The following is a 21,998-nucleotide window of genomic DNA, read 5'->3' on the forward strand; positions in this document are numbered from 1 at the left end:
CAATATAAACAGATTCACACAAATATATAAACAAGTACAATATTTCTTTTTAAGCTTTATTATGATTTATGACACGACTATCAAGCCCACGATATCGGCACGATAGCATCGTAGGTCATATTACAGGTATAGACATATTAGACATATCAGCATATCACATCTTTACATTCAAATAGAATTAATTACACGATGAATATATAACATTTTTATATTATAAGAATAATTATTTAATAATAAGGTGATAAATTTTATGTACGTAATTTATGTATTGTAAGTAATGAAGAAAGCAACCGTGAAAGAAATAATTAACTGACATCTCATGTAGAACAGACGTTGCATGCGAAGATAAGTTCTTAAATTAAAAATGTATTAACTGAAATAAGTCAAAATAATGTCTAACCATTTTTTTTATCTTATTTTATCATGTGTTTTATATATATCTTATACAAAAAACATAGGTGAATTTTTATTTATTTGTAAAGTCATTTTTCTTTTCTGCTCCTCTCCGAGCTTATCAATATCTAACGGAACACTGCAAACACATATAAATAATTTTATAATAAATATATGAGACATTAATACATATGCATATAACGAACTTACTTGTGTATTAATGCTCTTGCTCTAAAAGCAGCTAAATGAGCATAGTATGTAGGTGCAGGATAACTAACAGATCGTGTACATCGTGCAAACATATGACAAAGATAATATGTAAGTTGCTCAATTTCATCTTCCTGCATATGATTTTCATTACATATGCATCTGTATTTCGTAGGTCTGGCAGTACCCTATAAGTGTTTTTTTTCTATTAATTATTAATGTAACTACTTATAACGGCATATAATATAATGTGAGATATAGGACTTACCTGTATGCTAGCATGAGATACAAGATAAAAATCTCCATAAATTGGATGTGTAATTTCTGTATCAACGACAGTGCCTGCTTGTACATTAAAGTTTTTATCATCGGAATTTCTTTTGTCAGTCGGAAAAAGACGTATGTGATGCCTTTTTTGAACTACAAAAAATGTGATCGCAATGTCACGCTCTTCACTTTTGTTTAAACGATTTATAGCTCTTTTTATTGCTTCCAATTCATAATGCATCACTTGTAAAAGTTGTCCATCGCTTACACCATCCCTATACACGCGTAAATAAGTATTTGTTAAGAATATTCTATATAATTGAATTTACCCATTAACCTTACATATCGTTTAATATTCTAATCCATTTACCGATAGAAGATTATTCTTCTAGGCTTATATCCCGTTTTCGCATAAAAGTACTTCAACTGAATTATCATAATTTCTTCCATGTCTTGTATCATTTCTTCTCTCGGCGGCTGAAGTCTTATTTCAACGTTATATTGGAAAGCATTGGGATCATGACTTGCTGCAACCTAAGTTAAGGTATTATATACACACACACACGCACACGCGCGCGCACACACTTTTTTTTTGCATGATTCGATAATTTGATAATGAAGAGAAGATTCTTACAGCTGCAATCGAAGGTATATTCGTCGCATCAGGGGATGGATGAGTCACATCGACACCAACAATCATGCATGGTTCTCTTAAACAAGGTGGACTAAAGAAAATAATACTTTATGTATAAAACATAAATAAAAACGCAAATATATAGTAGTGCACAATATACATATAGTAGCTCACGAAACAATTATCACAAAAAGTTCTTATGAATATATAATGTTCATTGTACGGAATTTCTTGAAATTTCACTAACTCTATAATGAGATATTATTGTAATCATAATAGCATTGAAACCAATACGAAAATGTACCAGAAATTTATTGCAAACATGAAAAATTAGTATGCAGCATAAATAGTAGGCAATTAGCGCTAAAGATGGTCTCATTATATGCGTATTGTGATCTATTAATATAATGAATAATTGAATGTTGAAATACTTTGGTCATCTTTGTGAAGTGTATGCTTTAAATACATATTTTGTAACTCCTATATACATTTTCAGATCCGTATCAAATTTTAACGATATAATCACTGTAGTCGTATCTCGTTATAGTACTAATGAAATTTTAAAATGTTTTGTATAATATACATATAAAGTTTCTAGGAGTATCCAAATACTTTCGTGAGATATTGCATATTATAAAAGACATAAGAGATAATATTACCGATAAGAACGAGCAAAGGTGTGATTAACACCATTAAGCTTTGAATTAATTTTTAACAAAATATTTCCAACCGTTGAATTATTTAATTTTCTCATAGTTTGCTGTTTTATACATTGAGTTACAATACCTCCGAGTACTTGAAGTTCAGAAATTTGTTTTACAATACCTACAGTCAATAAAACATTTTATTAAAAATTTTCCTTTCGTATATGTATAAAATAATACCATACTTACTGTAAGCATTGTCCACATTCGGAAGTATTACTAGTACTAATTTTATATTTTGTTTCTTTTTTTGCTGAAAATATGCATTAATGTTTGTAGTATCATTTTCTAATCTTAATCTTGCGAATGGAGTTAGTGCCCTATTAATTGTCATGTTCAGAGATGAACCTAAAAAGTAATATAGCAACAAAATTTTATGTTACTATAAAAGAATATTTTAAATATTATGTTGGAAAATTTATTTTTAACGTACTAACCATCCTGTCGTAGTTTATCGTGTAAATTATGTAAATCAGCATCAAGCACGTATTTGTCTAAACTTAATATAGTCCATGAATTTTCTGGCAAATCACATGGTTTTAAAAATTTGTCTGCTCTCCAGGTTCCCTTAAATACGTCAACTTGTCTGTCATTGTATTGTAACTTGGGAGCTTCAAGAACTCTTGCTGGCACTTTTTCAAATTCTCCATGTACAGAGAAATGAAATTCATTCAGTAAACTTGGTTGATGGTTCAAATCCATCTTAGCAAACTGTGAACATGTTTATATTTTGGTTTACTTTGTTAATGATAACAAATTGGTTTGACAGTTTTCAATTATAAAAATTATTTAAAAAGCCTCTTACGCCATTCATAATTTTCTCTTTACGTATTTGGGTATTAGTTGCTGTTTCGCGAATCATTTTAGAAGTCTGAACATCATCCAGTTTTTTCCGTACAGCTTGTCCAGCTATAATTGTACATAACTGTAAAATATAAATACAGGTATCGTTAATTATTATTTAGGTATAATAACTTTAATCATATAAACATATTTCTTTTTCATTTATATTTACCTCGGCAGGTACGTGAATTTTGCTATTTTTAGATCCTACCCAAAGACAAGGAAGTTCAGGGTATTTTATTTTATATCTTTTCATTTGTAAAAAATATTGTTCAACCGTAGAAACACTTCCATCTTTTAAAGTAAATTTGTTTTCTCTTGCACAAGCGACTAATCCATTTACGACATAAACTCTTTTACTGGAAGGTTGATCTTGTAATTCATATTGGACTTTTAATCCCTTTAAAAATCTCGTTATTTTATCTTGATTATATTTTATGTCCCTTGGAGTTAGTTGCTCCAGCACTGCACCAGTTCTAGGATTCTGACATAATTCTTTCATCAAATCAATAACTGACTGTTCTTTAGGAAATCCCTTATGTGCAACTATTCATAAAACATATTAAAATTTATATACATAATTAGCAATTGGTAATAATATTATTATGTTAATATATTACCATCTACATTCAAATATGCTCTAGATCCAACTATAGCAGATTGGAATACACCAAACCATAAATTTAAACCATTCGATAATGACACAACTCTACCTGGTTCCGGTGCTTGAAAAAGTGATCTACCAACCTATCAACATGTTAAGTAATGTATTAATAATATTAAATTTATCGTAACATACTATATATTATATATCATTACCACATGCAATTAATATGATAGTATATAAATCAAATATTTGCATAAATAAAATTTGAATTATTTAAGAAACTTACCGTTATATATCGTGATGCAGGTCCATGGCGTAAAATGATATCCAATGCCTGAATACATTGCTGTTTTGCGTCAGACTCAAATGCATCATACTTTAAATTTTTGATCCATGACAAATCGAGAAACGCAACTTTTTTTAAATATATCTTGAAAGTTCTTTCTTTTTGGAATTCATTATCAAAAAGAGTTATTGACTCTTCCTTCTATAATGTATACATACATATATATAACAAAAATATATAAGATACTAAGAAACTATGTATATGTATAATCATAAAAGCACATTATTTATTTACTTACACTTTGATCACCAAAGGGAAGATCATTTGCACTATATGCATTTTTCCTGCCATCAAATGCAGGATATCTCTTTGGACACTGTATTTTTCTAAATTCTTCGAAAACAGATCTTAAAAAACATTTTGGTTTATCTGGTGTAATGACTACATCATAATGAATAACATTTGTTTCAAAATTTCTAGGAAAGATGAGTCTAAACATGTTTGTTTCTACTGTAATTTTTTTGCCCACAGTTCCTACACTAGTTTTTTGTGGCATCTGATTCCAGTACATTTCTTGCAAATGTTTTGGAAGCGCCATTTTTTGCTTTGGAACTACAGCACTTACCTAAATAGAAATATACAAAAGTAAAATACAAATTTCCATTTAATATTTCTACATACAATTTCATTTTGACTTCAGTAAAGTATAAACAATACCTGCTGTGGCTGTTCTGAACCAGATGCCTGTAGTTGGACATCATGTGACTGTCTCTCTGGTGATAAAAGTGTCTGCTTTTGTCCAACATGAGCCGATTGTTGTTGTTGTTGACTTGACACTCGCTGTGATGTACCATTTGATCCTCGCTGTGATGTACCATTTGTCCCTTGCTGTGGTGTACCACTTGGCCCTGGCTGTGGTATACCATTTGTCCCTTGTTGTGTGTCATGTAATCCTTGGCTTTTGCTCTTCTTTTCTGTGCGATATAAATAGATACATTTATCTTTTGCCTTATATGGGAACAGCCTGAAGTGTAAATCGCCAATTTAGATAGATATCATAAATCTTTCATATCATCCATTACTAGCTCTCATTTATAAGATCATTATGGTTGAAGTACTGATTTTGATTACTCAAAGAACTAATGCAATACAGCATATTATGCTCATGTAGGAGATCACAAACTGTTAGAATTTTAACAATTTTTACGATTAAATTATTTTCTAAACTTAATAATTTCTGAGACGTTCAAAATTAGCGATTTTGCTTGGAAACATATTCTTATTACTGTAACATGTAATATGTAATATGTAATACTATTTCGTAAATCATTTGTTTGTTGTTGTGAGTAATTCGTCCAATGTTGTGAAGAATGTGTTATGTGTTGTGAATCATGTATCTGTTGCTTTGAGCTGGATATGTCAATGTCATCTGTTAGGACACGTTTGTTCTTTTTTTCTGTGTAACATATGTAAATACATTTGCTTTCTGTCTTAATATATTATTACTGTAATATATACAATGCATGTAAAAGTTACATAAAAGCGGGCACGAGATAATTCCTCAGGACAAAGTAAGAGGAACACATAAAACAACAAATATATTTATTCAAGGTTCAGCATATCAGAAAATTAAATTTGAAATCGAGCAATGTGTAACGTATATCGTTCGTATACAACTGCGCGACTTGAATAGTCTGCAGCCATATAACATGATCACATTTTTTACCGAATACTTTAACTAAAAAATCGCTATTCACATTTTTTTACATAAGAACTTGTTGATGCACGATGTTCCTTGACCACATTTTTATTTATAATGCCACATCAACTGCATACGTTATGGCTATGAAATGGATTTTCAAATCCATCAAAGACCAAATCTTATTCTATTTCATTTTTATCTTTTTATGAAAGATTACTTTATGTCCGCTTGAATGTGCGTAACTTTCGGACGCATCCAATAATATTATAATATTCGTGCAACTTACTCCGAGTCATTTTCACTACTTTTCCACAAAACAAATTATTGATCTTTGTATGTATATCTTTAATGAATACTTCAAACGCAAATTTCGTTTCACTTGCGTAAGATTATGAATTCACGTACTTCCTTATATATTACAAACACGTTCTTGACCTATGTTACTTTCTGTCTGAAATTGGGGAAGACCTACGACATATCTTTTATCGATTATAAGGCTTACCAACTTGTTACCTATAAATGTTATAATTAAATACAAAAACAGGCAAAAGGAATAAAGTACAAAAAAAGATCTTTTCAATGGTATATAATTTATGTTAAACAGGGGACCTCAAAAAATTGTTTAAAATTGTTTAACAATTTTCTATGTTAATGCATGTAATGTATTAGTGAGAATGTACAATACGTTAAATGTTAGAGATTTTCATTAATTGTTGTATCTATTGGCATAAAGTGGTAAAATTCCCTAAGAAATCTGATTTATAAATCGTGAAACAATATAAATATCGTTCAAAATCTATACATTGATATCTTCTTTCACCTATATGATATTTTAAAGTAGATCAGTTTAAAGAATCAGAATACAATTTTTTTATTTTCTTAGTTAGTATTTAATTTTTCATTATTGAAATGGTATATTATATTAATCATTGTTTAACTGTTAAATAATAGAATTATAAATATTATTATTGCCGTGCATGTTTAGAAAATATGTATTGCAAAATTACAAAAATAATTAGAATACTGACAAAAGTATGTAGTAGAAAACTTGTTAGAAAAAGATATTAAAGACAGGTAAATTTCCACGAAAATCAAAATAGGTTCTAATTTAAAAAAATTATATTTTGTATACTGAATTGGCAATTAATTATAAAAGATCTGCAATTTCGATTAGGCTGTTTGCGAGTGTTCCATTCAGTAAGAGAACCACGGTTCTCGAAATGATCATAGTGGTTGTTATGTTTCTTTAAAGAATATGGCAAGATGGCGACATATTTGAAGCGAACGTCAAAATTATTTGATATTTCTTTGACACGACCATCGGTGGATATTAGTCTACGAGATTTAATATGCCCAGTATGCCGCAGCATCCTGATTGAACCAGTAACATTACCGTGCACACACAATCTTTGCTTAAAATGTTTGAAAGGTACTTTCGAACACAATAGTTTGAGTTGCCCTCTCTGTAGAATACGAGTCGGTTCTTGGCTACGTACAGCAACGAAGACCGAAACATTAGTTAATAACGGTCTTTGGGAATTAATTCGAACTAAATTTTCTAAAGAAGTTGAAAGCAAATATAGCGGTGACGACAGAAGTATCGATTTGGATGCTGGTAAGTTTCCTATAAGACAAGATAAACAAATGTAACATAACCTCTTTAGTTATATATAATCATAACATTAATATGTATAGAAATATACGCATGTATGATTGAAAGTATAAAATGAGTCTTCTCAAAAATAAAAAAATGCAATTTCGTAATAGTAGGAATTATTTTGTGCTACTTATCATTCCTATTTGTTGTTATTGAAGTTGTTGTTATTGTGATATATAATAGTTGGGTAATAAACTATTTTTCTCTTACAGACTATACTGGTGCTAAAAAAATACTTAGTGCAGCTGGAGAAATTCGGCAGGAATATGAAGTGCAACTTCAAATGGCAGAGGAAGAAATACGATGTCAAAGGAAAGCTGAGCAGATAGCCAGCGAGTCTTTAATTCGCAAAATTCAGGAAGAAGAACAGCAACAACAACTAGCTCAATTAACTCAAGATCAGTTACTTGCTAAATCTTTAGTAAAGAAACAGCTTGTGGGCAAACACAAAGAAGTTTCTAAATATAAGGACTCTCTTAATGTATCTAATAGTTGTTTTCATGCTTCAAGATTGAATGTTGCCACTATGACTGAAGTAAATTCATATAACGTAGAAGCGCAAAGTTCAAAGTATGAAAAACCGCCTCTTTTAGATTCTCAAGATAATCCTGGATTAAGAAGGTCAAATATTGCATTAATATCTAAAATCCGTGCAGAAAGATATGCGTCCAGTATAAAAAACAATGCAAACTTGCCTAGAACATGTAATGATCCTACAAGTAAATTTTGTTGTCAGAAACCAACTGTACATAATGCTATTTCAAGAACTTTAAAGCATCAAACAGTGTCTAAAATAATTGAACCTTGTATCTCAAAATGTTCCTTGGAACCTAGAACATCTACTTCGAAAATATATGGTACTCAGAGCAAAGAAGAGTTGCATGTACCAAATGATATTGTAAACAGTAAAAAGAAAAGTTTAAGTGTGGAAGTGTGTGTGTCTTCGGGAGACGATGACGAAAGAACAGGAAGTGCTGAAAGTGCTGGCAGTCATGATAGCATTAACCAAGAAATTCATCATTTTAAACCTATCAAGGCCATGCCAAGAACACCATTAAAAATGTCTACAGGTTGAATTGTATTTTTATTGTATACACTTACGTTCAAATTTCAACTCTTTTTTAAATAATTTGTATAATATTGCATTACAGATGGAAGACAAATAGATCCAAAATTAATTAGAGTTGTTCCTATACTTAAAAGAATATCTAACGTTGTACCTAAACCACCATCTCAGGCACATTTGAAACGAATCATTGGATGTTCCTGGAGTGCATTTCGAGGTAGGTTAATTTTACAATGCAATGCAGTTTTTACAGGATATAATGTCACACGAGTAGAAACAATCATACTTTTAAATATCTTAGGGAAAACTAAACAGAGCTCTAAGGAGAAAGATGTGTGTAAAGAAGAGATTGAACAGAAACCATCAACATCTTGTAATCAATCACAAACAAAATTTCAGACAGACGATAGTATGCATAAACTTGAATATATTTCAGAGGTATCATTTGATTCTAATAAGAATTATGCTAAGAATGTGAATAATATAATTAATGGCACTAAAATCAGTAAAAACTTAATATTAGAAGAGCATAGAGATATTAGAAAGGTACAAAAATCATGGAAATCTCATATTAGAAACGGTATGGTATGTAAATCTAAACGACAAAAATCTTTATGGATTAAACAAGATATTAAGGCTGCAACAAATATGAAATATATGAGTGATATCGAAATGAGAAATTTGAGTTCTCCATCTGAATCTATAAAGCTAAATTCACTTTACAATGAGAAATCCGAAATACGAGGCGAGAATGAAATAACAATTGAAAATATTGCGGAAAGAATAAAGAAAAGAAAAATAAACACGGATAAAAAGAATTCCAATAGAGTATCCTCGTCAGGTTTAGAAACAATCATGAAAAGAGACACAAGAAAGAGACTATGTAGGAAAGAGGAGATTGAATATAAGATGACAGATGATGTTCCTGTTACAGTACAGAACAGAAGTAGAACTAAGTTTACTAGAGCTACTTTATCGAAATCGAAACAGCGAAGGGTATGCTCAGAAAAACAGTCTAGTACAGAAAATTCTGAAAAAGGAGATCCTTCTATAAGATTAAATTGCCAGAATAACAATTCTGGCTTAAAAAGAACAACTCGAAAGATACGACACACAAACAGTTCCATAAATAGTGGCACAAATATAACATATGAGCATATGGACAATATGGACAATTGTAATTTGTCTGAATCTTGTGTCGAGATGCAAACATGTATATCAGAGAATAATAATACTACTGAAACAAGTATAATTGTAGAGAAAAATGTTCTTTCGGATGAAGAAATTATCAAGGAGCAGGAACGAATGGAAAGATTAGTTATTCAAGAAAAGGAAGATTTTGAATTGGCCCAGAGATTGCAGGCAAAGTTCGACGAGATGGAAGGAATAGCTGGTCGAACCAGAAGATCTAGGAGGGCGATTGAGAGTGAAACGATTGAGTTAGACTTATATAAAATCGATGCCGGGAGAAATGTACAAAAAGCAATGAATTCGCATACTGCCAAATCATCGATTATCAACCACACTGTAAACACTGAGGCTAAGAAACGTGGTAGACCTCCGAAGCGTATAAAATAATCTATCAACATTGATCATTATGTCGGCAAATCGCGAACCTTCCACATGGATGTTCCTATAAAGTATAAAAGAAAGGTTTGAATGACACATTGTACAATAATTTATCTATCTTAATCGAATTATTTGCGTGGCTTGATGTGCGTACCTGGATATATTATTATGACCGTAAAAAGAGACAAAAAGTCACAATGCGTTCAGGAAAATGTTTAATGAACGTATATGATCGTGTTTTGTAACATATTTTATTTACATTTGATGTTAAAAATGGAAAAGTACTGTATTAAATCGCAAAGCGATAAGGTATTTTGAAAAACAACTAATCCTAAAGAAACAAAAGCAAAGCTTTTTCTCAAGCATTTTTATTTTTTGTTGTCTTCAAATTATATAATAATTAATAGGAGACACAATTCGACTGACGCATAAAAAATGGGATTCTTGAGATTAAAATTATAGCTTTAAAAAGAGTTACTACGTTTAAAAACAATACATACAGAATATGTAGTGGTACTATTATACAGTTAAGTATTCATTTTATAAAAATGAAGGTAATCATTAAAACTTAGTATCACATTTATATCTGAAATAGTATTATCTTCTTTTATATAAAAACAAGAGAATATAGAGCTCTAGTTTTCTGCTAAATGCAATTATGGGCCAAGCAAAATTAAGATTTTGTTTCTCTCCTGTTTTATAGAGCATTTTTTTGTGTCTTATCATTTACCACAGCGACGTTGATTAATGTCCTTTAATCTAACGAATTTCACTGAATTAACAATGGTAAAACGTCGCACTTAACGATTGGTAGCAAATTATATAAGCGTAATATTATTATTATTAATCTTATAGAAATTTGTAGCATTTTCGGTTTCTAACCGAACTTCGTAAGTTAGACAAATTGTTTTTTCACACAGTGATTTGACCGGGAAATCTTTCAGTGGAAAGAAATTTGATTTCGTACGCTTCGTAATCATATTGCTAATGTCATATTGTTATATACAATATTTTGGAATATTTGTAATTGTTGCGCGTATCAACAGTTTTCTGTCTCTCTTCCGATCTTTTTCTTTTCATTTCCACACTGTCTTTCCTTTTCCGTTTTTTTTTCTTTCTTTCTTATTTTCACCGCACTCTAAAGTATTAAATCTTCGACGAAGTAATAACTAATTTGATCGAAATGTGTATCTTTTTAACTTCATACGCGGTACACAGAACAAAACATTACAGACATAAACTATGTTTCGACCAGAAGACTTCAAACATATGATTTACTAATTGTTATTTCCGTCATGCGTTTATAGTTGTACACGAATTAATAGCATCGACAGAGTACAAGTTATTTCTGATGAACGATGAACGACGGGGATTTGAGGGAATGTGAACGGAGTGGGGGCGGCAGTGGAAGAAGTAAAATAGGGAGAAAGTGGAAAGAATTTTTGCGAACGCATAAATATGATATCGAGGTGCTTCAACGCTAGTTGCATAGCAGCGTTGTAACATGTTGTTACACAATAATAGAGTAATATGCGTCAGACATCTCGTTAGATTTATTTCTTACTCCGTCAATAGTGATAGTCTTTCAATTCACGTAGATACATACATGCATTCATACGATACATAAATCATATATGTATATATATGATTAGTAGATATAATTAAATATCGTATACACTAGTGTACGATTTCGAAGGAAGTAAATTAATCAAGATTAATACATTATAGCTTCGAATACAACTTATCGCGCAAATGTACTAAAAGTGCGTATTGATGAAGATTCAAAGGGATTAAACTAACTAAGCTATAAGATTTACGAATGTATAAAGAAAACATTTACATATAGATTAATTACATGATATCGTCGAACAATATGTATCAGTAAATAAGGAATGGCGAGATATATATAATCCAGATTTGAAAACAGAAAAACGAATACAAGAATAATGTAACAACGGTGAATAACATGGATTTTTGAAAAGTCATTTTTATATACATTGCACGACTTGCAGATAGAAATAATGTATCGAAAGTAATGGGAAGGAATCAATCATCGAGTACCTTGTTGTACTATTGTTCTTCCTGATACCTTTTATGTATCAATACAAATAAACAGATGTAATTATTCTACGAAACATTTCTCTTTATACATATACTTGTACTTGTCTGAATAGTTAAGTTTCTTGAATAGATTTGTATCAACCAATAAAATTATCAATACTGTAAAATCACAATTAAATTAAACGCGCCGGTCGATATTAAAATTTACAGTTAAACGAATTAAAGAGTATATTTGTTTATGGAATCCAGTGTGTGATCGATGTATCAACGCCGAGTCAGCTGCATCGCGTTACATCACTGGTGTATATCTATAGTGTAATATGTACTGAAAAAAATGGTAATGCGTATGCGCGTGACAATTCGGTCAAGGGTATCTTAGAGGTAAATATCCTAACGTACGAGATTTATATAATGAGCTTTCATGAGATTTCTATGGGCTAGCAAGAAAAATTGATGAATTCTTTTACAATAGTTTTTGTAAAGTAGAGATCATTTTGTAAATGCGTTTACAGACCAGAGTAAGAATTTTTGATTAGATTTGATATTAAAGTCTATGAAATTTTCGCATGAAATCAGTCGATAATAGTCAATACAGAGTGGAGTAAAAAAGAACAATTGCAGCATCTCACAGTAATCCTTGCATCGGTTGTATGAAATAACAAAATAATAAGACGATGCACTTTCTCCGCGAAAAGTGTTAGTTAAGTGCAACAATATCGACTGATTAAATGAAAAAAAAAAACGGTATCTACCTATTCAGAGCATGACAGAACGAATGATGAGCAGAATGTACGAATGCTAAAATAAAAGAAGAAAAGAAACAGTAAGAGGAAAGGAAAAAGGAAATGATAAGCGGTATATACATATATAGAAGAGGCGTATAGAACCACGGCGGGTGCAACGTGACCGATGGACCACGTGATCGAGTTGGCCAATTGCAAGGTACGCGGGGACGCTGTCACGTTGCATTCGGCGTGGCTCCGCGTCCCCTTGCTCTTACAGCATATCTCTCCTTCTCTATGTCTACTGGACAAGTTGTACGTTGTACGTTGGCATATGCGAGCAACTGTTTCTTGTGCGCGTTTCGCATCCATGTTCGTTCGTTCGTTCGTTGCAAATTACTTTTACGTTCGTTCTCCCGGAAAGCTGGAAAAATTCCATTATCCGAAACAAGTATCGAATTTCACCGGTCGCAACAATCGCCGCCGATCTTGCCAATGAGTTACTATTATCTTTGCATGATCATTCAATCATCTAAACGCGTGGAATATTAAATCGAATGTGTATGCTGTTTTTTCTAGTTCTGATAAGTTTGTCCAGTGCGTCGTTTAACTAACGTTCAACAATATCGCGAATTCGGATACATTAAAATGTCCGCGCATCCACACGATTGTAAGTGTTCGTTCGTAAATGCACGTTAGACGTTTTGTTTCCCAATGTATTTCACCTTCGCTCCCTTGCTAATTCCGGTTATCGCAACGCAATCTTCCGTTGCTAGTAGTGACATTCTTAACCAACCATCTTTATCTTGTATCATCTTAAAGTTTTAAAGCGTGTCTTTCCTGCTTTTCATCGATCATCTAACGATCTCTTGTCGATTGATACAATATTCATTCTATAATTGGATGATCGATATTTACAAGTAAACATTAATCGCAGATAAGCACATGCAGCTTTTGTGTTATCTAATCAATCTTTGCTGCAACGATTTATCAAATTGTTGTACTTGTTTATTTACATTTGTTTCACTTTTGTTTTATGGATATATGTAACACATACAGCCATTATCGAATGTAAAATTTTCTCTTCGATCGAATCGCTTAACATTAAATGAAACAGTACATATTGAGAAGCAAGTATCGTTATGCCGCGTCCTTTTTTATCGACAGAACCCCGACTTCACGACTATGTGCAGAGATTTATAATATTTGCGTCACATTTTTCAAGCCATTAAAAGAGAGCGATTATAGCAATAGCATATAGGGAAAAATATAAATTGCAAAATATTATCGAAATTATTTAGCGTCTAAATGAATTTTACTTAATTAATTAAATTTAAACGATTTTAATTGTACAAGGATTTTATAAAGGGATCTTATAAAAAGACCGTAGAAAATTAAACATTATTCTTAGAAGAGTTATAACTTTGGATTTAAGAGAGTAATTTTGAAGTCAGAAAGCTCGATCGCCTCGTAGATATACCATTCGATATTGCTGATGCTGTTGGTTCTTATCGTAGTAGATCAAGTTGAAGACCTATCGTTGAGGATGTGTGCTGTGACAATTTGCACGTTAAACGAAGGATGCCGGTAATCAATCGATCACCGAAATCAATTTCAAGGAGAATAGACAGTGGCTGCGAAAGAGCTCCGTCCACGAAACTTCACGTTCCGAGAAACAGGTATTACAATCATATAATTATATAATACTCGTCTATATTCGGGCATGACGGGGAGTGCTAGTTACGTGAATCGGCCTGGAATTAATTCACAGAAAGAAAAACCTAATACTACAATACATATATTATTTGTCATACGTCGTATCGTTGATAGACTTTATTTCATTATTTTTTATTCATATTTAGTTCTAATGTCTTTACGGATTTGCTTATAAATAGAAATAACTAATAGAGGGATATAATACTTCTGTGATTTTGACTGTTCGGGTTCTGATTGATCGTTCCAATCGTAATCGATAGAAGTTGCGGTAGCTAGCCACAGTGCGATAAATTTCCAATTTGTATCTTAATACCTGCCGCCATTCATCGAAATAACACGTTATATCGCGATAATAACGCGTTAATCGTCACTCTTCTTTTCTGGTACGAAGGTTTAAGAAGACGATTGACACGGGTGAACGGAACTTAACAGAGGGTATTTACGTTCGCGTAGACATTTCTAAATGTTACAAGTGTGACATAATAACACGGCAACGATAAACCGAACGCCTGTTACTATCGATTCCCCTCCCTGCGTACTACAGTAGAGTCGACCGTGATACGTCATACGTCAGTTGGCGCGTAACGTGCACCACAGTAGAAATATCGGAAATGTGTCGGACGTAGAAATTAGGCGATGCATGATATACCGACGCACGGGTTCGTTGATTCATTGCTCTCTCTTTCTTTTTCATTGTTCTTTGGGGGTGTATGCGAAGCTCGTATCGGACTAAATCGGAATGATCGAGACCTACTGTTGCAAGAGTGTTTTATAAGATTATAATGCAAAGTAAAACAAATTTCCAGACAACATACCCCGATATCGTCTACCGTGCTTTCTTCCTCTAACTTCTCTCCTGGGACCGTTCTGTTTAAAGAACTTCTACATAATAGCTACTTCTAGCTACTACTAAATGATCGAATGATGCTGAAAGACAAATAAGATTAAAAGGCGCTAGAGACGTAGCAAAAAACAAAAGAAAGGACCAATTGGAGAAGATAAGGAAAAGTCAAACCTATAGAAACTACGAAGAGAATAGATAGTGGCGCGCGATATAAATCGATCACGTTTGAGCGGCAGGAATTCTTCCTTTCTATAGACGGTAGAAAATCTCAATCGAGAGAATAGTAAATCGATCGATCTTGTTCTCGACCTTGATGACGTAAAAACGAGACGAAATCGATTTGTCACGACGATGATACTCGAAGACTGAAGATACTGCTCCATTTTTGGTGGTTAAGTTAAAAATTTACAAAGAAGTGCATCCTTCGGATTATTTCTCTCCTAGGAGGGGAACGACGAAAAAAGGAAAACATAGGGAGGGAAAAGGAATGAGGGGAGGGCAAGAAAATAAAAAGAAATGTTAAAGAATGTTGCGTCTGTGTTCGTGTGCGTATATGTATGTGCGTGTGCGCGCGCCCGCGTCTGTATGTACGCGCGACTGTGTGTGTACTCTGTGCCTGTGAAACAGTGACAAGAACACGCAGGGACAGATACAAAGAGCAGAGGGAGAGCTGTTTAGTTGTTTAAAAATGTGCTGCTTGTTTGATAGAACACCGCTGTTATTACCGAAAATTTGAAAAAATCGAGAGGAGAAAAGACGAATTTGAAGAAAATCGACCCAGCAGGAGGAGGGGAAATGACGGGTAGTCGTAGCAGCGAGATAAATCCGGATGTGACGGTGCGTGGTGAGGGTGGAAAGCATACGGTTCATTGGTTTCGCAAAGGTCTCAGGCTTCACGATAATCCTTCGCTGAGGGAAGGTCTTACCGGAGCCACTACGTTTCGTTGCGTATTCGTTTTGGATCCATGGTTCGCCGGAAGTACCAACGTTGGCATCAATAAATGGAGGTGAGTACGAGAGTTAACGTTTAACGAATACAGTTTGCTTTACAATTCGGTTTTTCCACAGGTTCTTGCTACAGTGTTTGGAAGATCTCGACTGCTCCTTGAGAAAATTAAACTCCAGACTATTCGTGATAAGAGGTCAGCCGGCGGACGCTCTACCGAAATTGTTCAAGGAATGGGGTACCACGAATTTGACCTTCGAGGAAGATCCAGAGCCATTCGGACGCGTCCGAGACCACAACATCTCGGCACTCTGCAAGGAGCTTGGTATCTCGGTGGTTCAAAAGGTCTCGCATACTCTTTACAAGTTGGACGAGTGAGTCGAAATACTTTCATTCGATCAACCTTCCATTCTTAAATTCGCTTCTCTTCCCTAGCCGGTTATCGGTCGTCGATAGACGTCACGAGCTATCCTCTAGTTCTTCCAGTGGTGTAATGTTTTTTTCTCTTCCAATAATATTTATAAATTTCGTGATAATATTCTTTCCCGTATGTCACGATGTCAGCGAGTATCGATGATCGTACCTTTCGCGTTTCAGGATCATCGAGAGGAACGGAGGCAAGCCACCGTTGACTTATCATCAATTTCAAAATGTGGTTGCCAGTATGGATCCTCCAGAACCATCGGTGCCGACTGTCACTTCTGCTTGCATAGGTTCGGCCTACACCCCTCTGAAAGAGGATCACGATGATCATTACGGTGTTCCGACGCTCGAAGAACTTGGTAAATTTACGTGTTTGTTTATCGCGTATATTATTTCGAGTGATTCGACGGCGACGTCGTTCTCGTAAGTCGGCTATGTAGAGGGAACTGGATCAAGAGTTTCGTTGTAAGGAGTTAGTTATTCTAATGATTAACAGGCTTCGACACGGAGGGTCTTCTTCCGCCTGTATGGGTTGGAGGCGAAAGCGAGGCTCTGGCACGGTTGGAGCGTCATCTAGAAAGGAAGGCCTGGGTGGCTAGTTTCGGCAGACCGAAAATGACCCCGCAATCATTGTTGCCCAGTCAAACCGGTCTTTCACCTTATTTACGATTCGGATGCTTGAGTACCCGGCTGTTTTATTATCAGCTCACTGATCTCTATAAGAAGGTAAGGTAACGTTATCTATTATTTGATCGATGTGGATCGCAACTGCTGCGATTATAAATTATAAATTAGTCACAATTATCGGCATTCGATTGAAAGATTACACGAGTTCGATTCGTATTAATGTTTTATAGATAAAGAAAGCCGTACCACCGCTTTCGTTGCACGGACAACTTTTATGGCGTGAATTTTTTTACTGCGCTGCTACGAAGAACCCAAATTTCGATCGGATGCAGGGTAATCCAATTTGCGTGCAAATCCCTTGGGACAAGAATGTCGAAGCACTTGCCAAGTGGGCAAACGTGAGTGAATTCGTTTATGGACAAATCGTCCGTTATTTGTTGAGTTTTCATAAAAAATATCATAAAAGACGTTTGTCGGACAGGGCCAAACGGGATTTCCCTGGATCGATGCGATCATGACACAACTAAGAGAAGAAGGTTGGATACATCACTTGGCTAGACACGCGGTCGCCTGTTTCTTGACCAGAGGCGACCTTTGGATCTCCTGGGAAGAAGGAATGAAGGTAAAATGCCACTTGTTATACATTGACATTTCGACTAGCATTCTAGAGGATTAACTATAGCATACTTTGCTGTCTCGCGATATCATAAAACTACTTAAGTCCGTTTCGTTCGACGTTTGTCCCATTAGTTTCATCTCTGTCGATCATCTTTCTTGCCATATTGGTTGCCAGTTCGTTTAGTGAGATACAAAGTTAATCGAAATTTTTGTCAAAGGTGTTCGACGAGTTGTTGCTAGATGCTGATTGGTCGGTGAACGCGGGAATGTGGATGTGGTTGTCGTGCAGTTCTTTCTTCCAACAATTCTTCCACTGCTATTGCCCGGTGAGATTCGGCAGAAAAGCTGATCCGAATGGCGATTACATTAGGTAACTTTAGTTTACTTCGGCATTAGAGTTTCAAGTGTGATTTTAACTTTCGACATCTCGTAATCTATACTACACGATACCGGATGACTTCGTCTCGTGATTTGTTTTCTTTTGTATTTTATTTTGATACAGGCGATACTTGCCGATCTTGAAAAATTTTCCTACGAGATATATTCATGAACCGTGGAACGCACCACTTAGCGTGCAACGTGCAGCCAAATGTATTATTGGCAAAGACTATTCATTACCGATGGTGAATCACAGCAAGAGCTCCAGGATCAACATCGAGAGAATGAAGCAAGTCTATCAGCAATTAAACAAATATCGTGGAAACGGTATGTTCTCGACTCGCTCTTTAGCAGAATCTTAAACGTTTGATATTTAAAGTGTGAAAATATTGTTTCTATCTTTTTTTATCGTTGCAGGCGCCTCCCTTAAAGGAGAAACAGTTGGTAAGCCATTTATACCATTCATTTTTACCTTCTTTATCGTTCAATTTACTCAGAAGTATGTACTTTTAAGGTATAAACTAAGGTATATCTCTTAAAACGAAAGTATATTCTATATATCGTCTTCCTTATGTACAAACAACAAATATATAACAAATAGCTTTTTTCGACAAGGTTTATTGAATGCACTACCACCTCCATCGGTAAAAGAGAACGAGGAAGAAAAGAAGAAGACGAAGCAATCTCCGCCTCCCCCGGAGAATCAATCCAAGATGGAAGCTCTTGCCAAGACAACGCAACATCAGCAACAGCACCATCAACATCAATAACGACGACTACACTGACGTCATCGAAGCAATTAGGCGATAATCCGAAGAAACGAAATTTTGATTATTTCCTATTTCTACTTAATTCACACTTATTTATTTGCCGTCATTACGTCGATGCTGGAATCATCTTAATTGTAATTCATCGTAACGCGTATAATCGTTAATAGTTTGTAAAAGTTATTTGCAGCGAAAGCAAAGCCATCCGTCGTATCTGTTCAAATGTTCGTTTGTATTTAGAAGTATGTTTCGAAACAAGAAACGTAAAACTTGAACGTTATGGCAAGAAAAATGACGATGAGACGAATTTTATAATTCCAATCGTTGTACATAATACATCCATTATACGTCGTAAATAAAAATTTTTCATGCAAACTTGTTTCATAATAATTGCTTCTGATTGTGCATTCAGCTATACCGATCCCTGCCATTCTTTGTTTCTATACATTAAACTAAAACCATCGTATACATTAGCTACGATTTATCGTACAAAGAACGATATCCTACTTACCGCACATAAAGTTTCATCGTTACTTACTAGGCGGGAAAAGGTGATAAAGGAAATTAAAAGAAACTAAAAAATGAAACAAACGATATGTCGACCAGTAATATGATCAAATGGGGAGAATTCGTTAAAAAAATATGCACAAGCGTTACTCTGAACACCAACAATTTACTCGTTTCGAACATTTATCCCTCAAGGTATGTTCTTTGATAGGGACAAGTGTTGAGAAAGGAGTTTAGTATTGCCGAGCCTGAACCTTGATGAGACGAAGACTCGACGAGGTATCTAATTGACGTATTTTTTGTTTTCCATCGAATCGCAGACCGATTCGTCTAGAAAGTAGAGAATCGCGTTTCTTACCTAATAATCCTTAACACGGCACAACGTATCGTTCTCTTTACGCTTATAACTTTCGTCGTTGCTAAAGACGTTTACATCGCTGCAATGCGCGCGTATGTGTATTTGTACTCACGCCGATCGTTCGCACGGCATCGTGCCAGGAATAATTTACATTACTGGGATCATTTTTTTATTTTTTCATGTCAACAAATGATATATTTTTAGTGCCTATAGTACTTATAGTTTTACAGTACATTTCTCGTTAGATTTAAACAATTACAAATGAACATTCTTCAACACTCAAAGACGGAACTCTAATGTTTCTCTTTTGCAAAGTTCCTTTCTCTCTGCTGCTCGCACGCCCATACATACGCATATGCATACCACGCGCACGATCTTCTCTCACTTACATTCGTATTTACCTCATCTTCCTCTCTTTTCTTTCTTTTGTTCCTTCGTTCGTGCGTTCGCTCTTAAATTACAGATTTATTCATCTTATAGGGCTGTTAGTTGTTCGTGTTGCGCATTTCTTGTGTATTTTATAAATGCTTATATGCCTCGTAGTATATTCCCCGTGCAGCACAAGAATCAGAAACTTGCAAATTTCTATGACCACGTTAATAAGTCTCCAAAATGCGTAGCGTTACCAAGAATCGGCTATTATCAGGATAACGCGTTCTTTTCCTATATATAGTATATATATAGTATATATATAGTATATATATTATACTATATATATATATATATATACTGTAAGTATCGTAAGATACGTTTCTTAACGCCGGTTTTTTCTTTCCTGTGATCTACAAAGCAGCGATTTGGCTGCTTACTCTGTTTCCTATTGACATTCGATCAGAATTAAAAACGTAACTTCCCATTTGAAAGTCGAATTCTGGAAGTTTGAGCAACCGACGAACAAGCAGTGATTTGTTGCGAGAATTGCTAGGTAGTAAACGAAGAGATCGAAGAAAGAAAGAAAAGGCGATAAAGATTACGAAAGGAAGCTTCGTGATCTCGTTTCGCTCGTGGATTAAAACGGCAGCTTTAATTTTCCCGTTACTTGTGCACTTTGTACTCGTATTTTCGATGCAACTTCCTTTCTTTTTATTTCTCATACACGCACGCACACTCACCCGCACGTACATCTCAAGATCGTGCATTATAGCCAAGGAAGAGCTATACACCAAAGTGAAAGTCCTTCCTAGATAAAGATTTGTCTTCGTTTCGCGAAAGCAATAAAAATCTGCACGATTTTCTCACTGGTATAAAGCAACGCTGCGCTAGCAAATGTAAACGAACGTCGAGGTTTCGCCGACAACGTTCTTTCTACGTCGAGAGAACAAACTTTGAGAGAGTTAGTCGATAAATCAGAGGTTAGAGATATCGCTTTGATCGTATCGCCGAATTCGATGAGTCGACGATCTTTGAGCTGTTATCGTGCGAGGAAAATGGCGTCGATACATTTTAACATTTCGTCGTAAAATAATCGGAGAAAAGAAGATCGAGTTTTAGGAAAAATTCCATTAGACTTGACGGAAGAAAGTTGATCGAATCTCGATTTTTGTGCGCGTCTTGGAATGGTACAGTCCAACGTGGCACGTGTTTGCGTGCACGAATGTATAATGTGTAGGTCACGTGTACGGGGAAGCTATTACCAGTAGTAGACTCTAGAAACTAGATCAAATCAATAACCTAATTAGTTAACGGATAATTGATCGCATTTCAATGGTCGCTGTTTCGTGGGGCAAATATTTGAAAAAGGACGTTGCAATCCGATATCTTGAGATCTCGGGGTAAATTATCGTGTAGGCTGATGAATGGGCTCGAAACAACCATATTTTTGATAATTAAATCGTATCGCATACGTGGTATACGTGTACGTGTACGTGTACTTGCACGTGATTTTCATCGTACGTAGGTGGCCGTACAACGATCGCGAATACCGAAAATAGGCGAATATACTGAAAGATGCTTGTTACTCGGTTTGCGCCGAGTCGTCGTTTCAGAGGTTATGTCGACTATCACGATTTCGTAGATTCGTTTTATTTCCGCGACGCATTTTGAAGAAACACACGCCAGATCGAATATACATGCACAAGTCCATGCATGCACGGCCA

General features: G+C 34.5%; 3 protein-coding genes and 1 long non-coding RNA gene across 6 annotated transcripts; 2 read left to right on the plus strand and 2 right to left on the minus strand.

Moving 5' to 3' along the window:
• Positions 1-42: 42 nt before the first annotated feature.
• AGO2 (Argonaute 2) lies at positions 43-4,786 on the minus strand. The gene is made up of 14 exons (XM_069110887.1): positions 4,659-4,786; positions 4,240-4,566; positions 3,942-4,142; positions 3,669-3,795; positions 3,221-3,594; positions 3,011-3,130; positions 2,643-2,916; positions 2,395-2,553; positions 2,161-2,326; positions 1,502-1,592; positions 1,238-1,401; positions 869-1,142; positions 604-788; positions 43-532 (listed from the first exon to the last, which is right to left on the minus strand). Exons 2-14 carry the CDS (start codon positions 4,537-4,539, stop codon positions 442-444), a joined length of 2,526 nt encoding a protein of 841 aa, XP_068966988.1. The 5' UTR covers positions 4,540-4,566; positions 4,659-4,786; the 3' UTR covers positions 43-441.
• A 470-nt stretch (positions 4,787-5,256) lies between these two features.
• LOC138178713 (uncharacterized) lies at positions 5,257-6,309 on the minus strand. Its single transcript, XR_011172788.1, has 2 exons — positions 5,930-6,309; positions 5,257-5,370 (listed from the first exon to the last, which is right to left on the minus strand). It is a non-coding gene; the product is annotated as an uncharacterized LOC138178713 (long non-coding RNA).
• Positions 6,310-6,798: 489 nt separating this feature from the next.
• LOC138178931 (uncharacterized) lies at positions 6,799-12,068 on the plus strand. Its single transcript, XM_069111280.1, has 4 exons — positions 6,799-7,258; positions 7,513-8,370; positions 8,452-8,583; positions 8,668-12,068. Exons 1-4 carry the CDS (start codon positions 6,907-6,909, stop codon positions 9,942-9,944), a joined length of 2,619 nt encoding a protein of 872 aa, XP_068967381.1. The 5' UTR covers positions 6,799-6,906; the 3' UTR covers positions 9,945-12,068.
• Positions 12,069-12,982: 914 nt separating this feature from the next.
• On the plus strand, positions 12,983-19,412 carry phr6-4 ((6-4)-photolyase). Of its 3 annotated transcripts, none has more exons than XM_069111282.1 (13): positions 12,983-13,217; positions 13,298-13,388; positions 14,236-14,397; positions 15,241-16,285; positions 16,347-16,598; positions 16,822-17,006; positions 17,144-17,373; positions 17,505-17,672; positions 17,756-17,896; positions 18,111-18,262; positions 18,395-18,597; positions 18,688-18,714; positions 18,886-19,412. In XM_069111282.1, exons 4-13 carry the CDS (start codon positions 16,074-16,076, stop codon positions 19,038-19,040), a joined length of 1,725 nt encoding a protein of 574 aa, XP_068967383.1. In that variant the 5' UTR covers positions 12,983-13,217; positions 13,298-13,388; positions 14,236-14,397; positions 15,241-16,073; the 3' UTR covers positions 19,041-19,412. The 3 variants fall into 3 exon arrangements, with proteins under 3 accessions (XP_068967383.1, XP_068967384.1, XP_068967382.1); XM_069111283.1 differs by having other exon boundaries at positions 14,239-14,397; XM_069111281.1 differs by having other exon boundaries at positions 12,983-13,388; positions 15,987-16,285.
• Positions 19,413-21,998: the final 2,586 nt, after the last annotated feature.

The sequence above is a fragment of the Bombus flavifrons genome, chromosome 4 (genome assembly GCF_040668555.2).
Source record: "Bombus flavifrons isolate JBK064 chromosome 4, iyBomFlav1_principal, whole genome shotgun sequence".
NCBI classification, from domain to species: Eukaryota; Metazoa; Arthropoda; class Insecta; order Hymenoptera; family Apidae; genus Bombus; species Bombus flavifrons.

Bases quoted from the DNA above. Each gene is read 5' to 3' on its own strand.
- AGO2 (XM_069110887.1), bottom strand. From the start codon at position 4,539: ATGGCGCTTCCAAAACATTTGCAAGAAATGTACTGGAATCAGATGCCA. The intron at 4,143-4,239 runs GTAAGTAAATAA...TATACATTATAG, and splicing joins TTCCCTTTGGTGATCAAAGT to AAGGAAGAGTCAATAACTCT. The intron at 3,131-3,220 runs GTAAATATAAAT...TATATTTTACAG, and splicing joins AAATTCACGTACCTGCCGAG to TTATGTACAATTATAGCTGG.
- LOC138178931 (XM_069111280.1), top strand. From the start codon at position 6,907: ATGGCGACATATTTGAAGCGAACGTCAAAATTATTTGATATTTCTTTG. The intron at 8,371-8,451 runs GTTGAATTGTAT...ATTGCATTACAG, and splicing joins ACCATTAAAAATGTCTACAG to ATGGAAGACAAATAGATCCA. The intron at 8,584-8,667 runs GTAGGTTAATTT...TAAATATCTTAG, and splicing joins TTCCTGGAGTGCATTTCGAG to GGAAAACTAAACAGAGCTCT.
- phr6-4 (XM_069111281.1), top strand. From the start codon at position 16,074: ATGACGGGTAGTCGTAGCAGCGAGATAAATCCGGATGTGACGGTGCGT. The intron at 16,286-16,346 runs GTGAGTACGAGA...GTTTTTCCACAG, and splicing joins GTTGGCATCAATAAATGGAG to GTTCTTGCTACAGTGTTTGG. The intron at 16,599-16,821 runs GTGAGTCGAAAT...TTCGCGTTTCAG, and splicing joins ACTCTTTACAAGTTGGACGA to GATCATCGAGAGGAACGGAG.